Source organism: Phalacrocorax carbo, chromosome 5, assembly GCF_963921805.1.
Source record: "Phalacrocorax carbo chromosome 5, bPhaCar2.1, whole genome shotgun sequence".
In the NCBI taxonomy this organism is placed as follows: Eukaryota; Metazoa; Chordata; class Aves; order Suliformes; family Phalacrocoracidae; genus Phalacrocorax; species Phalacrocorax carbo.
In genome coordinates this window covers 71,907,484-71,928,194 of record NC_087517.1, presented here as the reverse complement: position 1 = coordinate 71,928,194, position 20,711 = coordinate 71,907,484, and the positions used below count along the sequence as shown (strand labels likewise).

At 61.2% G+C, this 20,711-nt stretch overlaps 2 protein-coding genes across 2 annotated transcripts; one reads left to right on the top strand and one right to left on the bottom strand.

The window, feature by feature from the left end:
* Nucleotides 1-209: 209 nt before the first annotated feature.
* Nucleotides 210-7,692, bottom strand: LRRC55 (leucine rich repeat containing 55). The gene is made up of 4 exons (XM_064453291.1): nt 7,651-7,692; nt 3,506-3,763; nt 2,046-2,949; nt 210-1,941 (listed from the first exon to the last, which is right to left on the bottom strand). The coding sequence occupies exons 1-4, from the start codon at nt 7,690-7,692 to the stop codon at nt 1,706-1,708; spliced, it is 1,440 nt and encodes a 479-aa protein (XP_064309361.1). The 3' UTR covers nt 210-1,705.
* Nucleotides 7,693-9,018: 1,326 nt separating this feature from the next.
* Nucleotides 9,019-17,761, top strand: NLRP6 (NLR family pyrin domain containing 6). Its single transcript, XM_064453290.1, has 10 exons — nt 9,019-9,337; nt 9,581-9,607; nt 9,697-11,419; nt 12,166-12,339; nt 13,867-14,028; nt 14,294-14,464; nt 15,435-15,605; nt 15,722-15,741; nt 16,047-16,431; nt 17,251-17,761. Exons 1-10 carry the CDS (start codon nt 9,019-9,021, stop codon nt 17,339-17,341), a joined length of 3,243 nt encoding a protein of 1,080 aa, XP_064309360.1. The 3' UTR covers nt 17,342-17,761.
* The last annotated feature ends 2,950 nt before the right edge of the window (nt 17,762-20,711 follow it).

Below are 20,711 nucleotides of genomic sequence, written 5' to 3'. Positions count from 1 at the left end.
TCGCCCTGGGCGCAGCCTCGCCTTGGGCGCAGCCTCCCCCTGGGCGCAGCCTCGCCCTGGGCGCAGCCTCGCCCTGGGCGCAGCCTCGCTTTGGGCGCAGCCTCGCCTTGTGTGCAGCCTCGCCTTGGGTGCAGCCTCACCTTGGGCACAGCCTCACCATGGGCGCAGCCTTGCCTTGGGCGCAGTCTTACCCTGGGCGCAGCCTCACCATGGGTGCAGCCTCACCATGGGTGCAGCCTCGCCTTGGGCGCAGCCTCACCATGGGCATAGCCTTGCTGTGGGTCCCACCTCCCCACGGGTGCAGCCCTGCCTCACTGCAGCTCAGGGTGGCCCGTCGCAGGACAGCTGCCTCTCTCAGGTTTGGCACAGGACCTGGGGAGGGGCCCGAGGCCATGTCCCAAGGGGTCTTACCATGGCATGGGGGGGGTGGGGAGGTTACAGTGATTTGTGCACCCAGCCTTTTGCCTCCACACTGCTACCAGGGGTCCCAGCCCTGGGAGATGCTCGGTGGTGGGGGTGGCATCACCAAGCCAGCATATTGCCTCATTTTTCCCAGTTTTCTTTTTTTTTTTGGTTAGTTTGGTTTTAAACTGCACCCACATCTACACTCTACCTCCACGCAGGGGGAAATGTGGTAAGAAAATAAAACAACTCACGGGCAGACCCTTCTTGGGAGGTGCTGAGCCCCCCTCAGCCCGACACGCGCTGGCCACAGAACCGGCTGCGAAGACGGTGTAAAACACACGCACAGGGACCGTGGCTGCCCCAGCTGGACAGAGGGCTCGTTGGCTTTCTGTTTTTTTTTTCTTTGTTTTCTTTTCTGTCTTTTTTGGGGCATTCCTTTCGCCTCCCAACCTTCCTACAGCGGCAAGCAGGGATGAGGCGATGGGGTCCCCCAGCTGCCGAGCAGCGCTCGGTGCCTGGTTTGGCCCCAAACCTGCGCGAGACTTTAGAGGAGAAAGGCAAGGACCGAAACGTGGCTGGGAGAGCTGTCCCTGGGAGATGCTCGCAGCCTGGCCTGCTGCCCGGCACGACGTCCCCGGTGCTGTCCTGGCATGGCCCGCTGTCACCGGCAAGGTGCAGGCGTCCCCCGGGTCCCTCCTGCGGGAGTGGTGGTGCTGAGCTGGGTGCTGGCACCGGCTCCTGGGCTTGGCCCCCCTCACTTTTTGAGGAGGCTGGAGAGTGTGGGCAGGATTTGGGGGGGACTCCACTGGTGCTGCTTTTGGGCTGAAAGCGGGGATTTTCTTGGTTTCCCCCCAGGGCGGGCGGCTGGCAGCCCACAAGGCACACGCATGCTCCTTTCAGGGGGCTCTCTCCCAAGCGGGGGGTTGTTGCTCCCCGGCTGCAGCCCCGGCCCCCACTGAGCAGCACTGCACGGAGGCTCCCATGGGACCCCCCCGTGGGACCCTATGCCGCTGCCTCCGCTGGCCCTGGGTAGCAGGAATGGGGGGATCCAAGCTCATGGGGGTCCAAGCTCACGGTGCTGGGGGGTGGCAATCCTGGCAGGTGCCTGCTGGAGCAAAAACTCCCCTTTTGGGGGCAAAAGGAGGGGGATCCATCCCCCAGTCTCCCCCACAACAGCCGGGCTGGCATCTCGAGGGCCACCCTGGCACGGGGGGTGGCGGGAGGGGACGAGGACAAGGCACAGTCAGGCGTCCCCGCCGGGGTGGCCGGGTCGGGGGGACGTCAGCGACGGTGGTGGTACCTAAACGTCCTCGTCCTCGCTGGCCTTGCTCCAGCGGTGGCAGCAGTTGGCGGTGATGCCCAGCAAGAAGTTGGTGGCCACCGAGGCGATGGAGACGACGAAACCGACGAAGGCGATGAAGAGATAGTCGTCCAGCGTCAGGGTGAGGTGGCAGGCCTGGAAGCTCTCCTCCGTCAGGGAGAGCAGGGGGGCTCCCGCCACCTCGGGGGGGGCCCGGCACTCGGCCAGCTGTGAATCTGACGGGGGAGCGGCGTCAGGGCCGGCCGCCGGCCCCCCAGAACGCGGGGCGGGCGGGGGGTTTTGGGGGGGGGGACACACACGACACACGGGTGGCACCTACCCGATGCGCAGCGCTGGATGCGTCCCCGCAGCCACTTGAGGAAGGGCTCCATGGCGCAGCCGCACACCCAGGGGTTGCCCCCCAGGCGGAGCCCCACCAGCCCCGGCAGCCCCTCCAGGGCGTCGAGGCTGATGGCCGACAGCCCCCCGTAGCTGAGATCCAGCTCCCGCAGCTGGGCCAGGCCCCGGAAGGCTTGGGGGTGCACCCGCCGCAGGCCGGGGTTGTGGCTGAGGTCGAGGCGCAGCAGCCCGCTGGCCTCCAGGAACATGTCGGCCGCCACCAGGCTGAAGTTGTTGTAGCTGAGGTCGAGGTGGGCCAGGCGGCGAGCCCCCAGGAAGAGCCCGGCCGGCAGGGCCGCCAGCGAGTTGTTGCGCAGGTCGAGGGCGCGCAGCTGGCCGTAGCAGGCCAGGTAGCCCGGCGGGATGCTGGCGATGCGGTTGTGGGCCAGGCTGAGGTTGCCGGTGTCCAGCGGCAGCTCGGGGGGCACCGAGAAGAGCCGCTGCCCGCTGCAGTCCACCGCCTGCCCACGGCACGTGCACAGCACCGGGCAGCCCGCCCCGGCGCCCGCCGCTACCGCCGCCGCCGCCGCCGCCGCCACCAGCCAGGGGCCCAGCAGCATGGCGGGGCGGCGGCGAGCCCCCACCCGGCGGGCGCCGGCGGGGAGGCCCGGACCCTCACGGGGCGGCGGGGGCCATCCCACTGCGGGGAAAGGGCCACCCGCCCGCTCACGCCGAGAGCCGCCGGCGGCGATGTTCAGGAGCAGAGCCGGGCTCCGCGCTAGCAAAGCGATGCTCCGGGCATCCCGGCGGCATTCGGGGGGCACGCCAAATCCCCGCCCCGGGGGCACGGCGGTCTGTGAGCCCCGGGGCACCGGTGGGGCTGGCGTCAGGCCGCTTTCGGCTGCCTGCGAGGAAGAGGGGCAGGAGAAAGCCGTGCTAGCCACACGCCCTGCCGGGGGGCCACGGCTCGTACAGCCCAGGGCGGCAGCGTGGGGCACCTGCCCCCTCCCAGTGACCCCCACACCGGGGCCACCCCACTCCTCCGAGCCCCACCCCGGTGATTTTGGCCAGCTCATCCCAGCCAGCAATGGGCAGAGATGGGGGGGTGCCCACTCCCCAGCCCCCCTGCCAGACCCACGCCGCCACTGGCTCAGCCCGGTGTCGGGGGCGCCTTCCCCGCCAGGCTTCCGCAGGCATAACCCCCTCCCCAGCACCCACCCAGAGACCCCCCCCAAGCACGGCATCCCCCACGCTGGCAGCCCCGCCGCCCGGCCTGCTCTTGCCCCCGCTGCCTGGCCATCTTTGCTCCTTCCTCCCTCGCCCATGCCCTCCCCGGCTCCATCCTCTCCCCACCACCCCATCTTACTGGGGACACCATCCCCCCCTGCTGCCCCAGACACCCCCCTTCCCCACAGGCCCCCAATTGCTCTGGTGGTGCCCGGGGTCCCCCGGGGTACTCACACCGGCCAGGGGATGAGCAGGAGCTCGGGTCCCCAGGGCTGCCAGGCCTGGGCGGTGAGGTGGGGGTCCCTGGGTCGTTGCCCTCACCCTGGAGGCCGCCAAGTTGGGAGAGTGGCTCCTGCAGCCGCGGCCAAGGCTGCTGCCGAGCCTGGCAATGAGAGCAGGTCTTTCCCCACCTCCTTCCTCCCCTCCTCCTCCTCGTCCTCCCTTGTCTCTCTCTTTCTCTGTCTCTTTTTTTTTTTTTTTCTCTTTTTTTTCCTTGAGGGCCAGATACTGACGTTTCAGTGTCTCTTAGCAACTGCCTCCACATCTCTGAGCAACAGGAGAGCGGGATGCAGAGCTGCCAGAGCGATGGAGACGGCGGAGGGTAGAAATGCCCCCGCCCCAGGGACACCCCGGCCGGGGGGACACGCACCCAAATGGCTGAGGCATCCGAGTGGGATGGAGCAGGAAGAGGGGTGGCATCCTGTCCCCCCAGCCATGGGCTTGGAGGGTCCCCAGCCCTCCCCGCACCCCCCAGCCCTGGGAAGCATCCCCCGTGGGATGGGGTGAATCAGGGTTTCCCGGGCTCTGAAAACAGAAACAAATTACGTATCAGCAGAGGGGAAAAATAAGGCAGCCTGGCTCAAACCAGGAGCGACGTTACCTGTCTGTTTTCACCCCAATGCACCCAGGCCGCAGGGACCCGCTGGCCCGGGGGGGGTTGCAGCAGTGGTGGCTGCAGCAGGGACGTCTGCATTCCCATTTAAAAGCTTACCTAACCCAGCACACAAACCCCCCTCCAGCCTGCTATAATCTAAAATGTGGGGTTTTTTCATTTCCCTGCTTGCAGACCTGGAGAATGCCTCAGGTTGACACTGATTGTTTTGCTGCACGCAAGCTGAAAAATTCTGTTTCCCTTCTCCGTTTGCATGTGGATGGGAAGAAGCATGTTTTAGCAAGCTGCCCTCCTCCCCACAGCTGGCTTTTTACCATGAAAATGGCCCTTTTGGATCACAAGGGTGCTTGTGTTTTGCTCTGGAAACGTTGCAACACCACGGCTGTGGAATTTTTGGAAAGGAGGCACTTTCATAACCCAGCCTGCCTGCATTTGGGGAGGGGGGCTTTTCTTGCTTTAATTTTCTCCTGCTGTTTTCGTGGAGTTGCTCCTTTTCCCAGCTGGAACCGCCGGCCCGGGGGCTGTTTGCTCCCCACGTCCCACGGGAGGGCTCCTCCTCGCCGCGGTGGCTTGCAGCCAGACGGCGTGCGGCCGCCTCTCCCCATGATGGGTATTAATTGGCACTGCTCGTATCCTGGGCTCCCAGCAGGCTTCAAGGGAAACTCCAGGAGCTGAATACATCCAGACATCCCAGGAGCCAGCTGCAGCTCAGACAGACACATAATTAGAGATAAGACCCAAGCCTGGCTGCAGATCTCTTCCCGGCATCTATTAGCGCTGATTTTTTTCCACCCCCCACCAGTGTCTTGGGCTACGTTGGCAGCAAATAAACTAGCAAATTACCCCGACTGGGGCTTGTTCGCAATGGCCCTCTGGGCCCAGTGGCTCGGCTGGCAGCCCTCTCGCCAGACCCGCTGTGGTGACCGCCACGGGGACACGGCCGTGGTGGCTGGGCAGCATCCCTGAAGGAGCTGCAACCCGCTCTCCTGGAGCCGGGGTTAGGATGCTCACCTTTGGGGTGGGAAGGAGCCCACTGCCCTCCACCAGCTCACCCATGGAGACCCCCTACGAGAGCCCAGCCCCATCAAAACAGCATTTCTGGGACAAAACTGCAGGCAGGAGAGCACCAGATTTTTGGATAAGCGCTCAAATCTTGCTTCTAGCCGCCCTTTTCAATTTTTCTTCCCCCTCCCCTTTCTGGGGGAGGTGTTGGCAGTAGGGCAGCCCCCTCTCCTGCAGCTGACCCTCTGAGGCTTGGTTCCGAGGCGAGGCTTGGTCCCCGGGAGCCCGGGATGGCTCGCAGGAGCCTGGCCCAATACAACTGCCTTATATTGGGGGCTTTATCTCTTCCAGGGCAGGCAGCATCCGATAGCCCCCTTTGTTTAATCTGTATGCATTCACACTTTGGAGAGGAGGAGGAAAGAGGAGGAATGGTTACACCTCTCCTTTCGATGGGTGGTCAGAGCCGTCGGTCACTAACAGGGGCTCCCCTGGCCTCCTCGGCACATCGTCAGGCAGCACAGCTCTCCGTCTGCAGCCCGACATGGCGGTGGGATGCATGGCAGCACCCTCCTGACCCCGGCGTGGGCTCTCACCCCCCACAGCCGGGCGGATCGGCTGCGGTGATGCCTGGGGCAGCGCCTCCAGCCTGCCAAAGGAAAAAAGTTACCGTGTGCACCTCTACCGCCAGCACCCGGGCACGAAACGGGGCTGCAGGTGACGCCGGTGGCCATACGCCTTCCTGTGCTGGGGAGCCATGGGGAGAGCCGGAGGAGGGCTTGAGCGCACCGCGCGTCCTCCCCTGGCCCTGTTGCCGCCCCTGCCCGCGGATTTCGCCGGCCCCTGGCTTTTGCCGGCGGACCGAGGCTGGCTGGCGGCACGGCGGCGGGCTGGGGTTGCAGTGAGGGACGAAGAAGTTTTGTTTCAGGCTGCCGGCAGGGGCCCATCCCCACACCGGTGAGAGTGGCACCCGTCAAACCGCAGCCCCGCGTTTCCCCAGGAAGTTCACAAGAAGGGCAGCCGGTGAGAGTCGCGGGCCGAGGGTGCGTAGCGCGGCCGTCGGGAGCACCGCGCGGCCCCGTGCCCGGCGTCAGGCGCTGCCGCCAGCCCGGGGCTGGGGCCAGCGTCCCTCGCAGGTGCTGCTGGGCCGGCCACAAAGCAGGGCGAGCGCCCGTCCACCCTGTGAAACCTCGCCGCACCCCCGAGGCACCCAGCTTCTGCACCACCGCACTGAAATCAGCGTCGAGCAGGACCGGCTTTCAGTTTCCCCAGCATCACGCTGAATACATTAGACCAGTCCTTAACTATTTTTTTTAAAAAATTGCTCCACAGCCATTAAGGAGTTCGCACTAATTTAACCCAGCCTGAATGCCATCACTGTACGATGGGTAAAACTCCGGGAAATGGGAGCGTGCCAGGATCCTGGCAGCAATAGGGCTTCATTTGACTTCCTTTTGGGTATTTCTCCATCAAAGATAGATTCTTCCTTTGGCTGACACTCGCTGTAATTACGAGCTGGTGGCAGAAATCCCAAACCCGAAGCGGCTTTTGGACCGGAGCGTGGTGCGTCCATGCCAAGGTGGGGTGTTACAGCTTTGAAATGCTTTGCAGTTGGCTAAGCAGGTTTTGCTCTTGTGGGGTTTGCCTTCGCTCTGCACAGGACACCGCTGCAGTGAGGGTGGCTGGAGCTTTCCCTCCGGGGTACATCAGTTTTTCTCTGCAAGCACTATCCACACCAGCGCCGCCGCGCAGGGAGGAGCTGTAGGTGGGGCAGCGCCTGCTCTCGGTTTCTTTTCTCACCCTGCACGCTGTTATCTCCTGCAAAGTCATTTCGGAGGCATTTTTGCAGATTTAGTCTTAGGAAGAGGTGGGGTTTTTTTGTTGCTTTGCACCTGCGTCCTCCTGCCGGCGCCTTGCTCGGGGCAGCAAATGTGTTTCCTGGGGTGAGCTCGGCCTCCTCGCCCCCCCCCACCCCTGCCCCACGCCCTCCCTGTGGTGCTGGAGGCACTTGCTGGAGAGGCTTTTGCACCCCGGCCCGCCAGCCCGCTCCCTGCAGAAGTGCCATGTGCTGGCGAGGCCGCTCACGGCTCTTTGCTTACCGCTCGTTTCCATCGCCAGGAGCGTGCAAACAGCTGTGGGGCGGGATGGCAGCCCAAATAGCACCCTCAGGGCTGCTCCTCAGCCTGCCCCTTCCCCTGGCAGCAGCTCTGGCGGAGCCCGCTAGATTTTAGGCCTGTTACCCATAGGGCAGCCTGAGTTTTTTGAAGCTTTTTGCTTGACCAAAATGGTCGTGATGTGAGCCATTCCCGCCGCAGGACCCTGCTGCCTGCTTACACCCCCAGGGGAGAGCAGAGCCGCCTCCACCGCGTGGTAAAGCTCGTGGTGGGGCAGTGGACCAGAGCCTTGCCCGGAGGTGGGACACCAGAACTGATGTTTGGCTCCATGGCGGGATGAATTTCAAGGAGAAGTGGCAAAAGCCACCACCTACCCTCCACCGGGTCCAGCCTCGGCTGTTTCGGCCCACCGGCATGGCCCGGGCTGAGCAGGACTTGCCAGCCGCTGAGCTACCTGAGAGGGAAGGAAACAGCAGCACGCTTCGAAAGTGAAACTCTGCCCCTACAGGAAACTGGGGAGTTTTGAGTTCACTGTCTCGGTTTTGCCCATTCGATGAGCATCTCCGGCCGCCCCTGCAAACCCGACCGGCTCGGTGGCACTGCACGGTGGGTCCCACACAGGCTGAAGCAGCCTTGCTCTGGAGCAGGGCCAGCTGCCCAGCCGTGGCCCTGGTGGGACGTTGGTTGTTCTGGTGGGGACAGGGATGTCCTTGTGGGCATATGGCTCTCCTGGTGAGGACGCTGATCTCCTGGTAGGGACACAGCTCTCCTGGCAGGTGATATGGTGAGGATGGTACTCTCCTGGTGAAGACATTGCTCTTCTGGTGGGGACACTGTTCTGGTAGGTGCACTGCTCTCCTGGTGGGGCCATCGCTCTCCTGGTGGGGCTATTACTCTCCTGGTGAGAACATTGCTTTCCTGATGGGCCACAGCTCCCCTGGGGTGGGCCACAGCTCTCCTGGTGGGGACGTTGCTTTCCTGGTGGGGACATCATTCTCCTGGTGGGGCCATTACTCTCCTGGTGGGGACGTTGCTTTCCTGATGAGCTACAGCTCTCCTTGTAGGGACACTGCTCTCCTCATGGGGCCATCGCTCTCCTGGGGGGAACGTTGCTTTCCTGATGGGCTACAGCTCTCCTCGTAGGGACACTGCTCTCCTGGTGGGGCCATCATTCTCCTGGTGGGGCCATTACTCTCCTGGTGGGGACATTGCTTTCCTGATGGGCCACAACTCTCCTGGGGTGGGCCACAGCTCTCCTGGTGGGGACATTGCTTTCCTGGTGGGGACATTGCTTTCCTGATGGGCCACAACTCTCCTGGTGGGGCCATTACTCTCCTGGTGGGGACATTGCTTTCCTGGTGGGGACATTGCTCTCCCGGGAGCGACACTGCTCACGTGGTGGGATGTGGCTCTAGCGAGGCTTTGGTGGCAAGCCCCTGGACCGCTGCCCCACTGCTCCTCGTGCTCATGCTGGAGGGGATGGTTTGGGCTGGGGGAGCAGGCAGGGGTACAGCAGGCAGGGTTTGGGGGCAGGCAGTCCCACTGCCCTGCCCTGCGGGGAGAGGAGCAGGGAGGATGAGGCTGGGCACAGTGGGGGGCACAGCCGCTCCAGGGCAGAGACAGCACAACCAGGGTGGCTGGGCTGTGGGGCTGGGGAGGCTTCTTGCAGGAGGTTTCCCCAGACCTCGTCCCCTCATCACAGGCACGGGTCCCTCTGTTAGCCGGGCGTCAGGGCTCTCCCCATGGGGGCACAAAGCTGCAAGAACCGTGCCCCGAGCAGGGGCAGCCCCCACGGCACCGCCGGGGAGCTGCTGCTCCAGGCCCTGGAAGACCTCTGTGAGCTGGATTTTAAAAGATTCCGTCATGCGCTGGCGCACGGGGACCTGCGGGGCTGGAGCTGCATTCCCTGGGGGCGGCTGGAGAAGGCCGACTGGATGGATACGCAGAACATCATGGTGCAATTCTACGGTGCGGAGGCCGCCCTGGACGTGGCCATAGCCGTCTTTGAGCACATCCAGCTCCGCAACGCCGCTGCCCGGCTCCGGGAAAAGAGAGAAAAAGGTGGGAAGGCTGAGCGGCTCCCTGGCGAGCGCGGCATCCCGCAGCGTTCCGGGCACCGTGTCCTGGGGCTTGTGTCTGCATGAGCCTCTGTTTCGGGCCAGGAGGATGTTACCGAAAGGGTGGTGGGTTGGGGGGTCCCCATGGCAGGGTGAGGGGGCTCCTCCAAGGAGGAGGAGCTGGGAGAAGATTTGAGGGTGTTGGGGGCTCAGTGATGCTGCCCACTAACACCCCTTTCTCTTCCAGACCTGGGGCCTGGTTTGTCATCATCAGGTAGGTGCGGGCGGGGACAAGCGTGGGGGGCTCTGCCGCTGCTTGTCCTGCAGTCTGCAGATGTGTGAGGTGGCCTCCCACCCTTCCAGATTACCAGAAGAATTACAAAAAAAACATATGCCAGGCATACAGCCGCATAAAGGACCTAAATGCCCTGGTGGGTGAGGACGTGAGCCTGAACGTCAGGTACTCAAAGCTGGTGATCGTCAACAAGCACCTTGATGAAGAGCAACGGGAGCACGAGATCATCGCCATGGGACAGAGGCACGCGGAGATCATGAAGGAGCAAGCCAACTCCTCCATCACTGTCGGCGACCTCTTCAAGCCCTGCTCTGACGGCTGGACCCCCAAGGTGGTCGTGCTCCTGGGAGCCGCGGGCGTGGGCAAGACGATGACAGCCAGGAAGATCATGCTAGACTGGGCATCCAACAGCATGTTTGCAGAGTTTGACTATGTCTTCTATATCCACTGCCGGCAGGGCAACCTCCTCACCAGCCAGGCCAGCATAGCTGACCTCATCACACAGTGCTGTCCCAGCATCTCTCTGCCCCTCGCCAGGGTGCTGGAGCAGCCAGAGCGGCTCCTGTTCATTATCGACGGCTTCGATGAGCTCTGCTTTTCCTTCGACCGACCCCAGTCCGAGCTGTGCTCCCAGCCCTGGGAGCAGAGGCCGGTGGAAATCATCCTGAGCAGCCTCTTCCGCAAGAGGCTGCTGCCCGAGAGCTCCCTGCTCATCACCACGAGGCCGGCCGCCCTGCAGAAACTGGGCAAGTGCCTGGAGTGCGGGCGCTACGCTGAAATCCTGGGGTTTTCCGTGGCGGAGAGGAAAGAGTATTTCTACAGGTTTTTCAAAAACGCAGAGCAAGCGGCTGCTGCCTTCCAGTTTGTCAGAGGGAATGAGACGCTCTTCACCATGTGCCTGGTGCCCATCGTGTGCTGGATCGTCTGCACTGTCATGAAGCAGCAGCTCAGCCGCACCAGGGGTCTTGCCCAAAGCCCGAAGACGACGACGGGGATCTACATCCTCTACCTTTCTGCCCTGCTCCAGTCGCTGAGCGACCGGCTGAAGGAGGGCATGCCCAGGGTGCTCAGGAGGTTGTGCTGCCTGGCGGCCGATGGTGTCTGGAAGCAGAAGGTCCTCTTTCAGAAGAGAGAGGTGCAGGCGTATGCACTGGACCAGCAGGAAGCCCTCCCGCTCCTCCTCAACGAGCACCTCTTCCAGAGGGACATCTCCTGCGTCAGCACCTACAGCTTCATCCACCTCAGCTTCCAGGAGTTTTTTGCGGCGCTCTTCTACCTGCTGGAAGATGAAGGGGAAACACAGGAGCTCCCCGCTGGTCCCACTAGGGATGTGAAGAAGCTGCTGGAGAACTACGGCAATTCCAAGAACTACTTCATGCTAACCGTGCGGTTCCTCTTCGGGCTCTTGAACAAGGAACGCACAAGGGAGCTGGAGGAGGAGATGGGGTGTAAGATCGCACCCAGGATTACGCAGGAATTACTGGCATGGCTTCAAAACAGCCAGAAAACGGCCCTAGCATCTCAGACAGAGGAGATGGTGATGATTCGTGAGCTGGAGGTCTGCCACTGTCTGTACGAGCTCCAGGACGAGCGTTTTGTAGTGACCGCCTTGGATCCTTTCAGGGGGGTGCACCTACGGCGGCTCAACCTTAACCACTTCGATCAAATGGTCCTTTCCTTCAGCGTGAAAAACTTCCCCAAACTGGAGTTGCTTGACCTGGGGCACTGCTCCTTTCTGTGGGATGATGCCGAGGACAGTGAGGGCCCGCAGCCGGCCAAGCAGGTGTGTCGGTGAGTAAGGTCCCGAGCCGCAAAGCGGCAAATCCCTTAAGAGCCCAAAGAGCTGTGATGACCCCTCAGAGGAGCCTGGGGCAAGGCTGGTCCTCCCACCCCACCGGGCACATCGGCAAGGGCTTACAGGTGTGACCTGGGGACAGCGCGGCGGCCAGGGAGCGGCATTGGAATGGGGATGGGGATGGGGATAGGGACGGGGATAGGAGCAGGATAGGGTAGGGTAGAGGAGAAGAGAATAGGAACAGGGATAGGGTAGGAACAGGGGTATGGTAGGAATAGGATAGGAATGGGAATAGAATAGGAAAGGAATAGACTAGGATAGGAATGGAATAGGAGGAGGAGTAGGAATAGGATGCATCTCTTCCTTTCTTTTCAGGGAAAAACAGCAAGAGGCGGGGAAGCAGTCACCCATCCACCTGCTTTGTCAAGCCTTGGAAAACTCAGTCTGCAAATTAAAGACATTAAGGTACGTTGCTCTTTGCTGGGTGAAACAGGGAAACAAGCAAACCCCAGCCAGCCTGGCTGGGTCTCCTCGCTGCACGGGACGGATGACCACGTGCCGCCGTGGCTCGCTGCACGGTGGGATGGGCTGTTCTCCTGCTCCCAGGAGGCCATCTGTGGAGACCAGCCCGGTTTGCGGACACCGCCAGTGGTGGCTATCTCAGCGAGGGGCTGGTTGGTGTGCCCGCGTGGCAGGGCAGCGGTGCCGAGCCCCGTGGCTCCTCTCCGCATCTCTCTTGCAGGTTTGATCAGTGTCAGCTCACAGGTGCCTGCTGCGGGGCTCTGGCCTCCGTTCTCAGCACAAAACCCACCCTGACAGAGCTGGACCTGGCTGGGAACGAAGACCTGAGAGACAGTGGCGTGAAGATGCTGTGTGAGGGGCTGAGACGTGGCGCCTGCCACCTGCAGGAGCTGCGGTAAGGGACAGTGCCACCCCTGGGAGGCTGCAGGGACACTTCTCTCTTTCTTGTGACCCTGGAAGAGGGAGGAAAAAAGAAAAAGGAATGAGAAAGGCCCATTTACTGATGCTGCCATTGCCAAAGGCAGCTTGAGGCATTGCAGACCTACTCGGTGCAGGGGCCTGACCCTTATTATTACATTTTCATAGAATCACAGAATGGGTTGGGCTGGAAGGGAGCTTTAGCGGTCTCTAGTCCAACCCCCTGCCGTGAGCAGGGACATCTGCAACTAGACCAGGTCGCTCAGAGCCCCGTCCAGCCTGGGCTTGGATGTTCCCAGGGATGGGGCATCGACCACCTCTCGGGGCAACCTGGCCCAGGGTTTCACCACCCTCAGCGTAAAGAACTTCTTCCTCCTATCCAGTCTAAATCTCCCCTCCTTTAGTTTAAAACCACCCCCCCTTGTCCTGCCACAACAGGCCTTGCTAAGGAGGTTGCCCCCATCCTTCCCACAGCCCCCCTTTAAGCACTGGAAGGCTGCGATAAGGTCTCCCACAGCCCTCTCTTTCCCAGGCTGAACATCCCCAGCTCTCTCAGCCTGTACCCAGAGGAGGAGATTTTCCATCAATTTAATTTTGTTCCACACTTTAAAATGACTGACCCTCTGGTAGGACACTATAGGAAAGTAAGAGGGAGAACTCATTCTCAGTGCCTAGGCCAGATGGAGAACTTAGAGGAGGGGGTCTGTGCTACCATCCTTGCTGTTGGCTTGTCTGTGGGTGTCTCTGCACCCAGGCACCTTCTCCCCGGGCTGCTGCCCTGCAGCTGTGGGTGTTTTTTGGATCCCTGTGTGCCGGGGCAGGGGCAGGTCTGGCCATGTGCCATGCAGAAACACGCAATTGCAGAAGGGGCTCCACCCCATGGATCACTTCTGGGGAGGGGATGAAGCATGCCTTAGTGATGTCTGCATTTTCTCCTCCATCTTTTCTTTTGGGGGTGTTTCCATTTCCCTGGTATAGACTCAGCCTGGACAATGAGCTTTGAACGAGGGAACCTCTCTGAAACTTCAAAAGTGAGGTGGATTAGTCTCACCCAATCAAGCAATATTAGTTGTTTGCCCCCAGACCCTTACTCCCCGGTTGAGCAGACGCTGTCTGGTCACCTCACCTCTCCATTCCCACGCTCGGCACAGCGGGATTGCTGCCGGGTACCGCCTCACGGCTGCACTTCAGCATTTTGCCCCTTAGAGTTTGTGGATTTGGGTTGTGCTCCGCACGCTGGCGCGCGTTCGAGCTGCCCTCAGCATCACTGTGCCTGGCGATGTCGAACAACGGAACTCAGCAGCAAACACCAGGCACAGGCGCGCCAGCTTTGGGAGGGGGCAGCGAGATGCTCCCGGCTCGGTTCCAGCACAGTGTTCCCAGAGCCAGCGCAGGGGCCACCTCCAGGCTGGGGCCACCGGCCAGGGCTCCTCCAGGCTGGGGCGGTGGAAAAGAGGGCCGCAGCGGCAGTGGGCAGGCAGCCTCACCGCCGTCTCTCCTGCAGGTTGGGCTGCTGCAACCTCACGGCTGCCGGCTGCAAGGACCTCGCCGCCACGCTGGGCACCATGTCCCGCCTGGAGGAGCTGGACCTCAGTGACAATCCCCTGGAAGACAGGGGCATGCAGGAGCTGTGCGGGGCTCTAGGCTGCAACGTGCAAAAGCTCCGGTACGGGGTGTCGGGCTGGCGGGTTCCTGGCTGGGAACCCTGCGGCTGTTGCCAGCAGATGTTTTTAGGGCACGAGAGACGGCAGCGGTGGCTGCGCGGCCGGGTGTACTGCTCTGCCCCGCCGCGCCCCATCGCTCCCCCCGAGCTGCGCTCACTGAACAGCCTGACCACATCCCCGGGCTCAAAAAGCAGCGGGTGGTTTTTGGAAAGAATTGGCTGCCGGCGGGGCGAGCCCGGCTTAGCCACGGCACTGTCCCCCGCGCAGGCTGTGGCGGTGCCGCCTGACGGAGGCGAGCTGCGGGGCTCTCGCCGCGGTGCTCCGCGCCAGCCCCAGCCTGAAGGAGCTGCACCTGAGTGACAACGAGCTGGGGGACGGAGGCGTGCGGCGGCTGAGCGAGGGCCTGCGGGATCCTGCCTGCCAGCTGCAGACGCTGAGGTGAGGGGCTCCCATCGCTGGGTGGGCACCAAGAGCTTCTGCAAGCGGGATGTCTGCAAGCCAAAAATAGAAAGCCATTACTGTCCAGCGCTTGGAGGATGTAACGTGCTCCTGGGCTACGCAGGGCCGCGCTGGCTGCCCTCCTAAGGCCCGCAGGACAAAGGCCACGTGCCATCTTCCACCAGGGCCACCATGCTGTGACAGCTCTGGGCTTCCCACCTGCTTTTAAACTTGAGCTTTAACCCACTTTTCCTCCGGAGCTACGAATGAGGCCCCTCTCAGCCATCCTACAAACACAGGCAGCAGAAAGCCAGGCAGAACAGGCTGCAGAGAGGCTGCGCAGCAAGAGTGGTAAAAATGGAGCCAGTGGCATTTCCCAGGGCTTGGGCAACATCTCCCCACCTGCACAGACCCCCTGGGAAATGGGGTCTGGGCTTGGCTGGTGGAGGCACCGAAAGCAGGGTAGCTAACGGGGGGTGGTGAGCAGCACCTTTGCTCTGAACACTGTTGGAACCAGAGATGAGGAAGATGGGTGATGCAGCCCTTCAGTCTGGCAGCGGTTTTAAGCTCCTGAGCTCCAGTAGTGATGCTGAGCCAAGGGCAGGGGGCTGCAGTGCCCCTGGATGGGAGATGTGCCTCTGCTGAAGCAGGTGGCAGCTTCTAGGTCCTGAAGGACCTGAGAAACCCCTCACTACTAGCCAGTGCCTTCAGGGGGCTGCGGTGCTTCCCCCCACCTGTAACTACAGGACTCAAAGAGGAAAAACCTGTAAGATTTAGGAGGAAATACAAAAGTGAGGTACCTTGAGAGCACGGGCAGTTTCTCCCCATTGAGATGTTCTCCCCCTCATCGGTCCCGGGGCCAAGGTGCAGTCAGCGTGGGCAGGGGCTGTGGGCACTGTCCCCGCAGATGCCCCTGAGCTGCCAGAGCGGGCATGACGATGCCCCTCTCCTTCGCCTGTCCCCCGCGCAGGCTGTGGCGGTGCCGCCTGACGGAGGCGAGCTGCGGGGCTCTCGCCGCGGTGCTCCGCGCCAGCCCCAGCCTGAAGGAGCTGCACCTGGGCGAGAACGACCTGCGGGACGGAGGCGTGCGGCGGCTGAGCGAGGGCCTGCGGGATCCTGCCTGCCAGCTGCAGACGCTGAGGTGAGGGGCTCCCGGGGGCTCCCGGCGCTGGGAGGATGCTCTCTGCAGGGACCGTGTGCTGCTCACCTGCGCTCCTGTGATGAGTCTCCTTATGGCTGGTCGCCATCCCTCTCCAGGGCAGTTTGGACATCTTCGGGTGGGTGCCAGGAGCTTTGATAGGCAGGGTGCTAACAGCTTTAAAACATAAAATTATTTATTTATTAGCTAGATAAGATTGTTTATTATCACCCAGATGAGGTAACTAGGATTTAAAGCTCTCCCAGATGAAGCAGCAGCACGCTCACTGCCCCAGCTGCAGTTATTCGGTCCACCAGCACATTTCAGGTGCACATACATAGATGTTTGCTCCTTAAAGACCACCCAATCATATTCTGTGGTTGTGAGAAGCAGTCGGGGCACCCCAGTCAGGAGGAACTCAGTCCTGCCCTTGCCCATCTGAAGGGATGTTCCTCATCCTGGGGAGACTATATCCAGCCTCAGAGAACTCTCAAGAAGTCTGGAGCAAGGCTTTGGAGCGAGTTCCCCCTGGAAGCTATTTCCAGGGCATCCGGAGGACCTGTGGCGGGTGGATAGCAGCACAGGGAAAGCTTCTGGCTGTGAAGGGCTGTGCGGGAAACGTCCAAACACCTCCTTTCTCCAAACGCCTCCCCGGCAGCCTGTGGCAATGCCGACTCAGCGGCGCCTGCTGCGAGGACCTCTGCTCCATGCTCAGCGCCAGCCGGAGCTTGCGCCATCTGGATCTGAGCGAGAACGACCTGGGAGATGGCGGCACGCAGCTGCTGTGCGAGGCGCTCGGCCGTCCCCCCTGCTCCTTGGAGAGGCTCTGGTAAGGGACTTCCAGCTCCTCTGGCCTCGGGGCTGCTCGCCGCGGCTACTGGGGCAGACCGAGCGTGCCGTGAGCCTCCCCGCGCCACGGCCTCCAGCCTGCCCTACAAGGGGGGAGAGTGCGTTCTGTGACGCTACGGCTGCTCCAGGCCCCCCTCTCCAAAGGTCTCTTGGGACGGCGGGGTGATGGAGAGCACCGCGCCGGCAGCTGGAGCTGGTGCTGCCTCCTGCCAGCTAGCAGGCAGCCACCCTGCCGTCCCCCTGCAGCTCTACCAGCTGCTCACTGCTGGAATTGGTGTGATTAGACCTATTGCCTTCCTAAAGCAGTCAGCGACGCCTCGGGACACCCCGCTGCTAATGCACAGAACTGGGGGGGGTGTTTCATCAGCCCCAAAGCAGGCAGCAGAGATGGTTGCTCCATGCGACAGCACCTTTCTCACGCCGAGGTTGGCCCTGCCGATGCCAACGCCTTGCCCGGTGTGGCGGGCAGAGGAAAGGCATGTGTTGCCTTGACCCACCTCTGTGAATGCTGGGACCACGGAGCCCAGCTCCAGCTGCCGGGGCGGGACCCCGCTGGGCGCCCGGTGCCTTGGTGGAGCTGCGGTTACCCAGCTGAGAAGGCTCCATGGACCAGCCCTAGCCTCAGTCTCCCCCATGCCCTCTGCTTGCTGAAGCAGAAAAAACCAGCTAGGACAGGGCCAGACAACACCAGAAAACCACCCATGCTGGCTGCTTTTTGTCCTTTTTTTTTTGGCTGTGCAATGTCATGGCCAACAGTCAATAGTCTGGGTGGATTTCTCTTTGCTTCTCCTTTCCAAAGGCTGAAGAAATCTGGATTGAAAGAAGACACGCTGCAGAAGCTGGCTGCTCTCAGAGAAGTAAACCCTACGCTGAGCATAGGTTACATCTGAAAAACAGGACTCGCTCCAGTGAGGGACTCTGGCCTGGCGGCTCACTGGCAGAGCTTGCACGTGTGTTAAGAGGAGATGAGGGTGTCTGGGAGGTGTTTCTTCTGTCTATGAGAGGTCTTTTTAGTGCTGAAATCACCTTCCAACAGGCGTGGCCAAGCTCTGTCTGATCCTCATGAGGAGCACAGGAATTACCACCTGGAGCTGAGGTGTCTTCGTGCGTTACGGGTCCAGATAGGACCTCCTCCAAGGTCCTGGGTGGGTGGGAAGGACAAGAGCTGAGGCCATAGGAGCCCGGGCTGAGGTGATGGATGAATCCGAAACTTCAGGGTTTGGTCCCTGGTGTTGGGAGTGCCCAAAGCACCCCTTGGCTGCAGAGATTTTTATTTACTACCCCGGTTCAGTCTCCGTGGTTTGTGCAATGATGAGGGTTTCTGTATTTCTGTCTGATGCCATAGTTTCCAAGGAGGTCTTCTGCCCCTCTGTTTTGGCCACAAATTTATTGTGAAGAAAGTTTGTATTATACCCAGGCTAAATAAAGATCCCCTCCCAGAAATCTCATCATACCGTGATGTTTCTGTTCACTCCTGAGTCAGCAGCGAAGCCCCAGGACCCTCCCAGGGTCTGGGCAGCCCCAGGGATGGTACCCAGGCCCACGGTCTGGTTTCTCTCCCATTACAAGGAGCACCACCATGCAGCCGACCAGAGAGCTGGATTATCGAAGCACAAATCTGTTTAAGCCTCACAGTCACTCTGGGGACCAGCACACTTCTTGCCATGGGTAAAAAAAATGCTTATTTTCCTCCCCTGAGGCCCAGTTCTGGCTCTCGGCCCCGCTCCTGAGCTCCAGCTCCCCGTGTCTGCTGAGCTGACACCTGGGACCACACTCTGTCCCTGGAGCCGGGTCCCGCTTGGCGCACGGCCCTCGCCAGAGCCCTGCGGGCAGCGGGACCAGCAGCTCCGCTCCCCAGGCACGGGGAGCACAGAGAAGGAGAAGCGGCAGTGCCAGCTCCCAGCCTCGGGCCGGCGGCACCGGCCTGGTGCCCGAACCGGGGCGGCACAGGGGACCAGACCTCCCAGGTCCCTCCGCAGCCTGGCAGGACTCCGCCAACTTCTTGGCCCATCCAATCTCACATCCTCCAAAACTGCTTCACGGCTGCTGCTGGTCACCCGTCCCGGGCTGGAAACGCGCTGACAGCAGCTGTGGTTTCGGCAGGGGCGCTCCTGGGGACATCCTCATTGCCAGAACATTGAGCCTGTGGTTTGACAGGTACTGCTCGTGCCAGCGTGGGGCTGAAACAAATCCCGTTCACCCCCAAGCACGATGCTGACTGACAGCCCCCATTCCCTCCTGCCAGTAAACCTCGATCCTCCCGCAGCCAGGCACCTCTAGCCAGCTCCAGATGAGGCTGACCTCCAGCTCCCACCCTCTGCCAGGGTCTGGAAATCATTGCCTCCTTGGCGATGCCTAACGAGGTAATTTGAGGATTACTGTGAGGGACAGAAGCCAGCTGGCAGGGAACAGCTGGAGTCTGTGTTCAGGGGAGCCTGAAATAGCCCGAGAGAGCCTGGGGAACCAGGCGACGAGAGCATCCCAGCCAGCCTGCACCCACCAGATCTGTGGGACCAGCTGGACCCCGCGCTTGCTGCTGCCCTGGGGAGAGCACCATCGGTGCCCCCAAACCTTCGTGTGCTGATAAGGAGGTGGCAAAAGCGCTCCCCATGGATACAGCTGCGACCATCTGAGTCTGAGCATGTCCCCTCCAACAGATTTCAGCCTCTTTCAGTAAAAACTAAGTCAAATGTGTCTTATAGCTTATGAGTTATTCCTTTGTGTAGCACTACTAAGAGAGGCTGCAAGACCCAAGGGACACTGAAATGCTGGAGGGACCCAAGAGAGCCCAAAAGACACGAGATAACCCGGAGAGGTCAGGGGGACCCAAGAGAGACCAGCCAGAAGAGTCACCCAGAGCCCCACAGATCCAGTGGGACACTGAGGGAGCCCAAGATGAACAGAAAGGCTGGGGGGGACCCAGGAGTCGGGGGCAATCCGGTAGCCAGGATGGAGCTCCTGGCAAGCAGCTTTAAGCAGCCCTTAGCTGCCAGAGAGCTCTGCTCACACGCTCTGAGCTGCGCTGTGGCTCTGCAAAGCTTATCTCAGCTGCTGTCACCAGCTCTGCGGCGCTCAAAGCGCTGAAGACCCATCCAAAGCTCTAACTGCCTGCAAGGCTCCTTCACTGAGACACTCGCAAACTCTTCTAAACTACTCAGAAAAGCCCATCATAAAGCACCACAAAACCACGCTGGCCAGCTTGAAACCTCCTCTGAATGGAAGTGAGCAGGCTGAGAGCGCTCTGAACAGGTCCATGGCCGCGTTTCTGTACTCGCTCCTGGCAGCCTGCACCCGAAGGCCGGGGGAAGGAGACCGTACGGCACCAGCCCAGTCCTGGGGTCAGTGCAGGGCTGCACAGCTCTGACCACGCAGAGAAAGTAAATAGCCCCAGCCCTGTACCTGCACGAGGGATCCCAGAGCAACACATCGTGTCACGTCAGGTGGGACAGAGCCCCTCTGCTGTGCTCACGTTTGTGCTACACAGCACAACCTGAGAGGGGAAAACTGAAGAAAGAGGAAGGAAAGGCTGTTATAGCAAGTGTAGGACTTGGCTCCGACCCAGGAACTTTCCCTTTTCATCCTAAGCATCTTCCTCACTGCTGCTGCCAGCAGGCCTGAGTTAGGCGAGAGCTGGTGCTGCCGGGGCGCTCCCTCCAGGGGCTGCGAGGGCAGCTCAGAGCCAGCACAGGTGCACAGCTGCCCCCGCGCCACCCTGCGGGGCCTCGGGACCCTCGGCGGCCGCCCCGCCACGCCGTGGCGGTCCCCAGGCAGCGCTGCCCCGCGCCCGGGATGCGCTGCGGGAGCCAGACGCTCGCTGCCACCCAGCGCGGCCCCGCTGCGCACGGGCAGGGGACACCAGCTCAGGCCTAAGGAGACAACTTTACTGCTTACCCTTTCCAAGCCGTGCCTTCCAAAGAGATCTCCCTCCCGCCCAAGACAGACGGTAGGCCAAGGCTCCTAGAAGGACAGGATCAAGAACTTAGCCTGGGCTTCATTTTTCCTTTAGAAAAGAACAGTGACAAGGCATTTAGACGTTGCTTTAACTGTCCAAGCAGATGTTAAATACATAAATACAGTACAGAGTGGGTTATGAAAGCATCATGCCCTCAGGCTGATTATGAAATTTGATCTTCCCTGCAGCGGTCGCATGCCTTCCTTGTGTACAGTTCTGCAAAGTGAGGGATACGTAATGGTGCAATATCCTGTCTTCAAACATCTGCATTTTCACTTGCAGAAACCACAGCAATCAATCTGAAATTA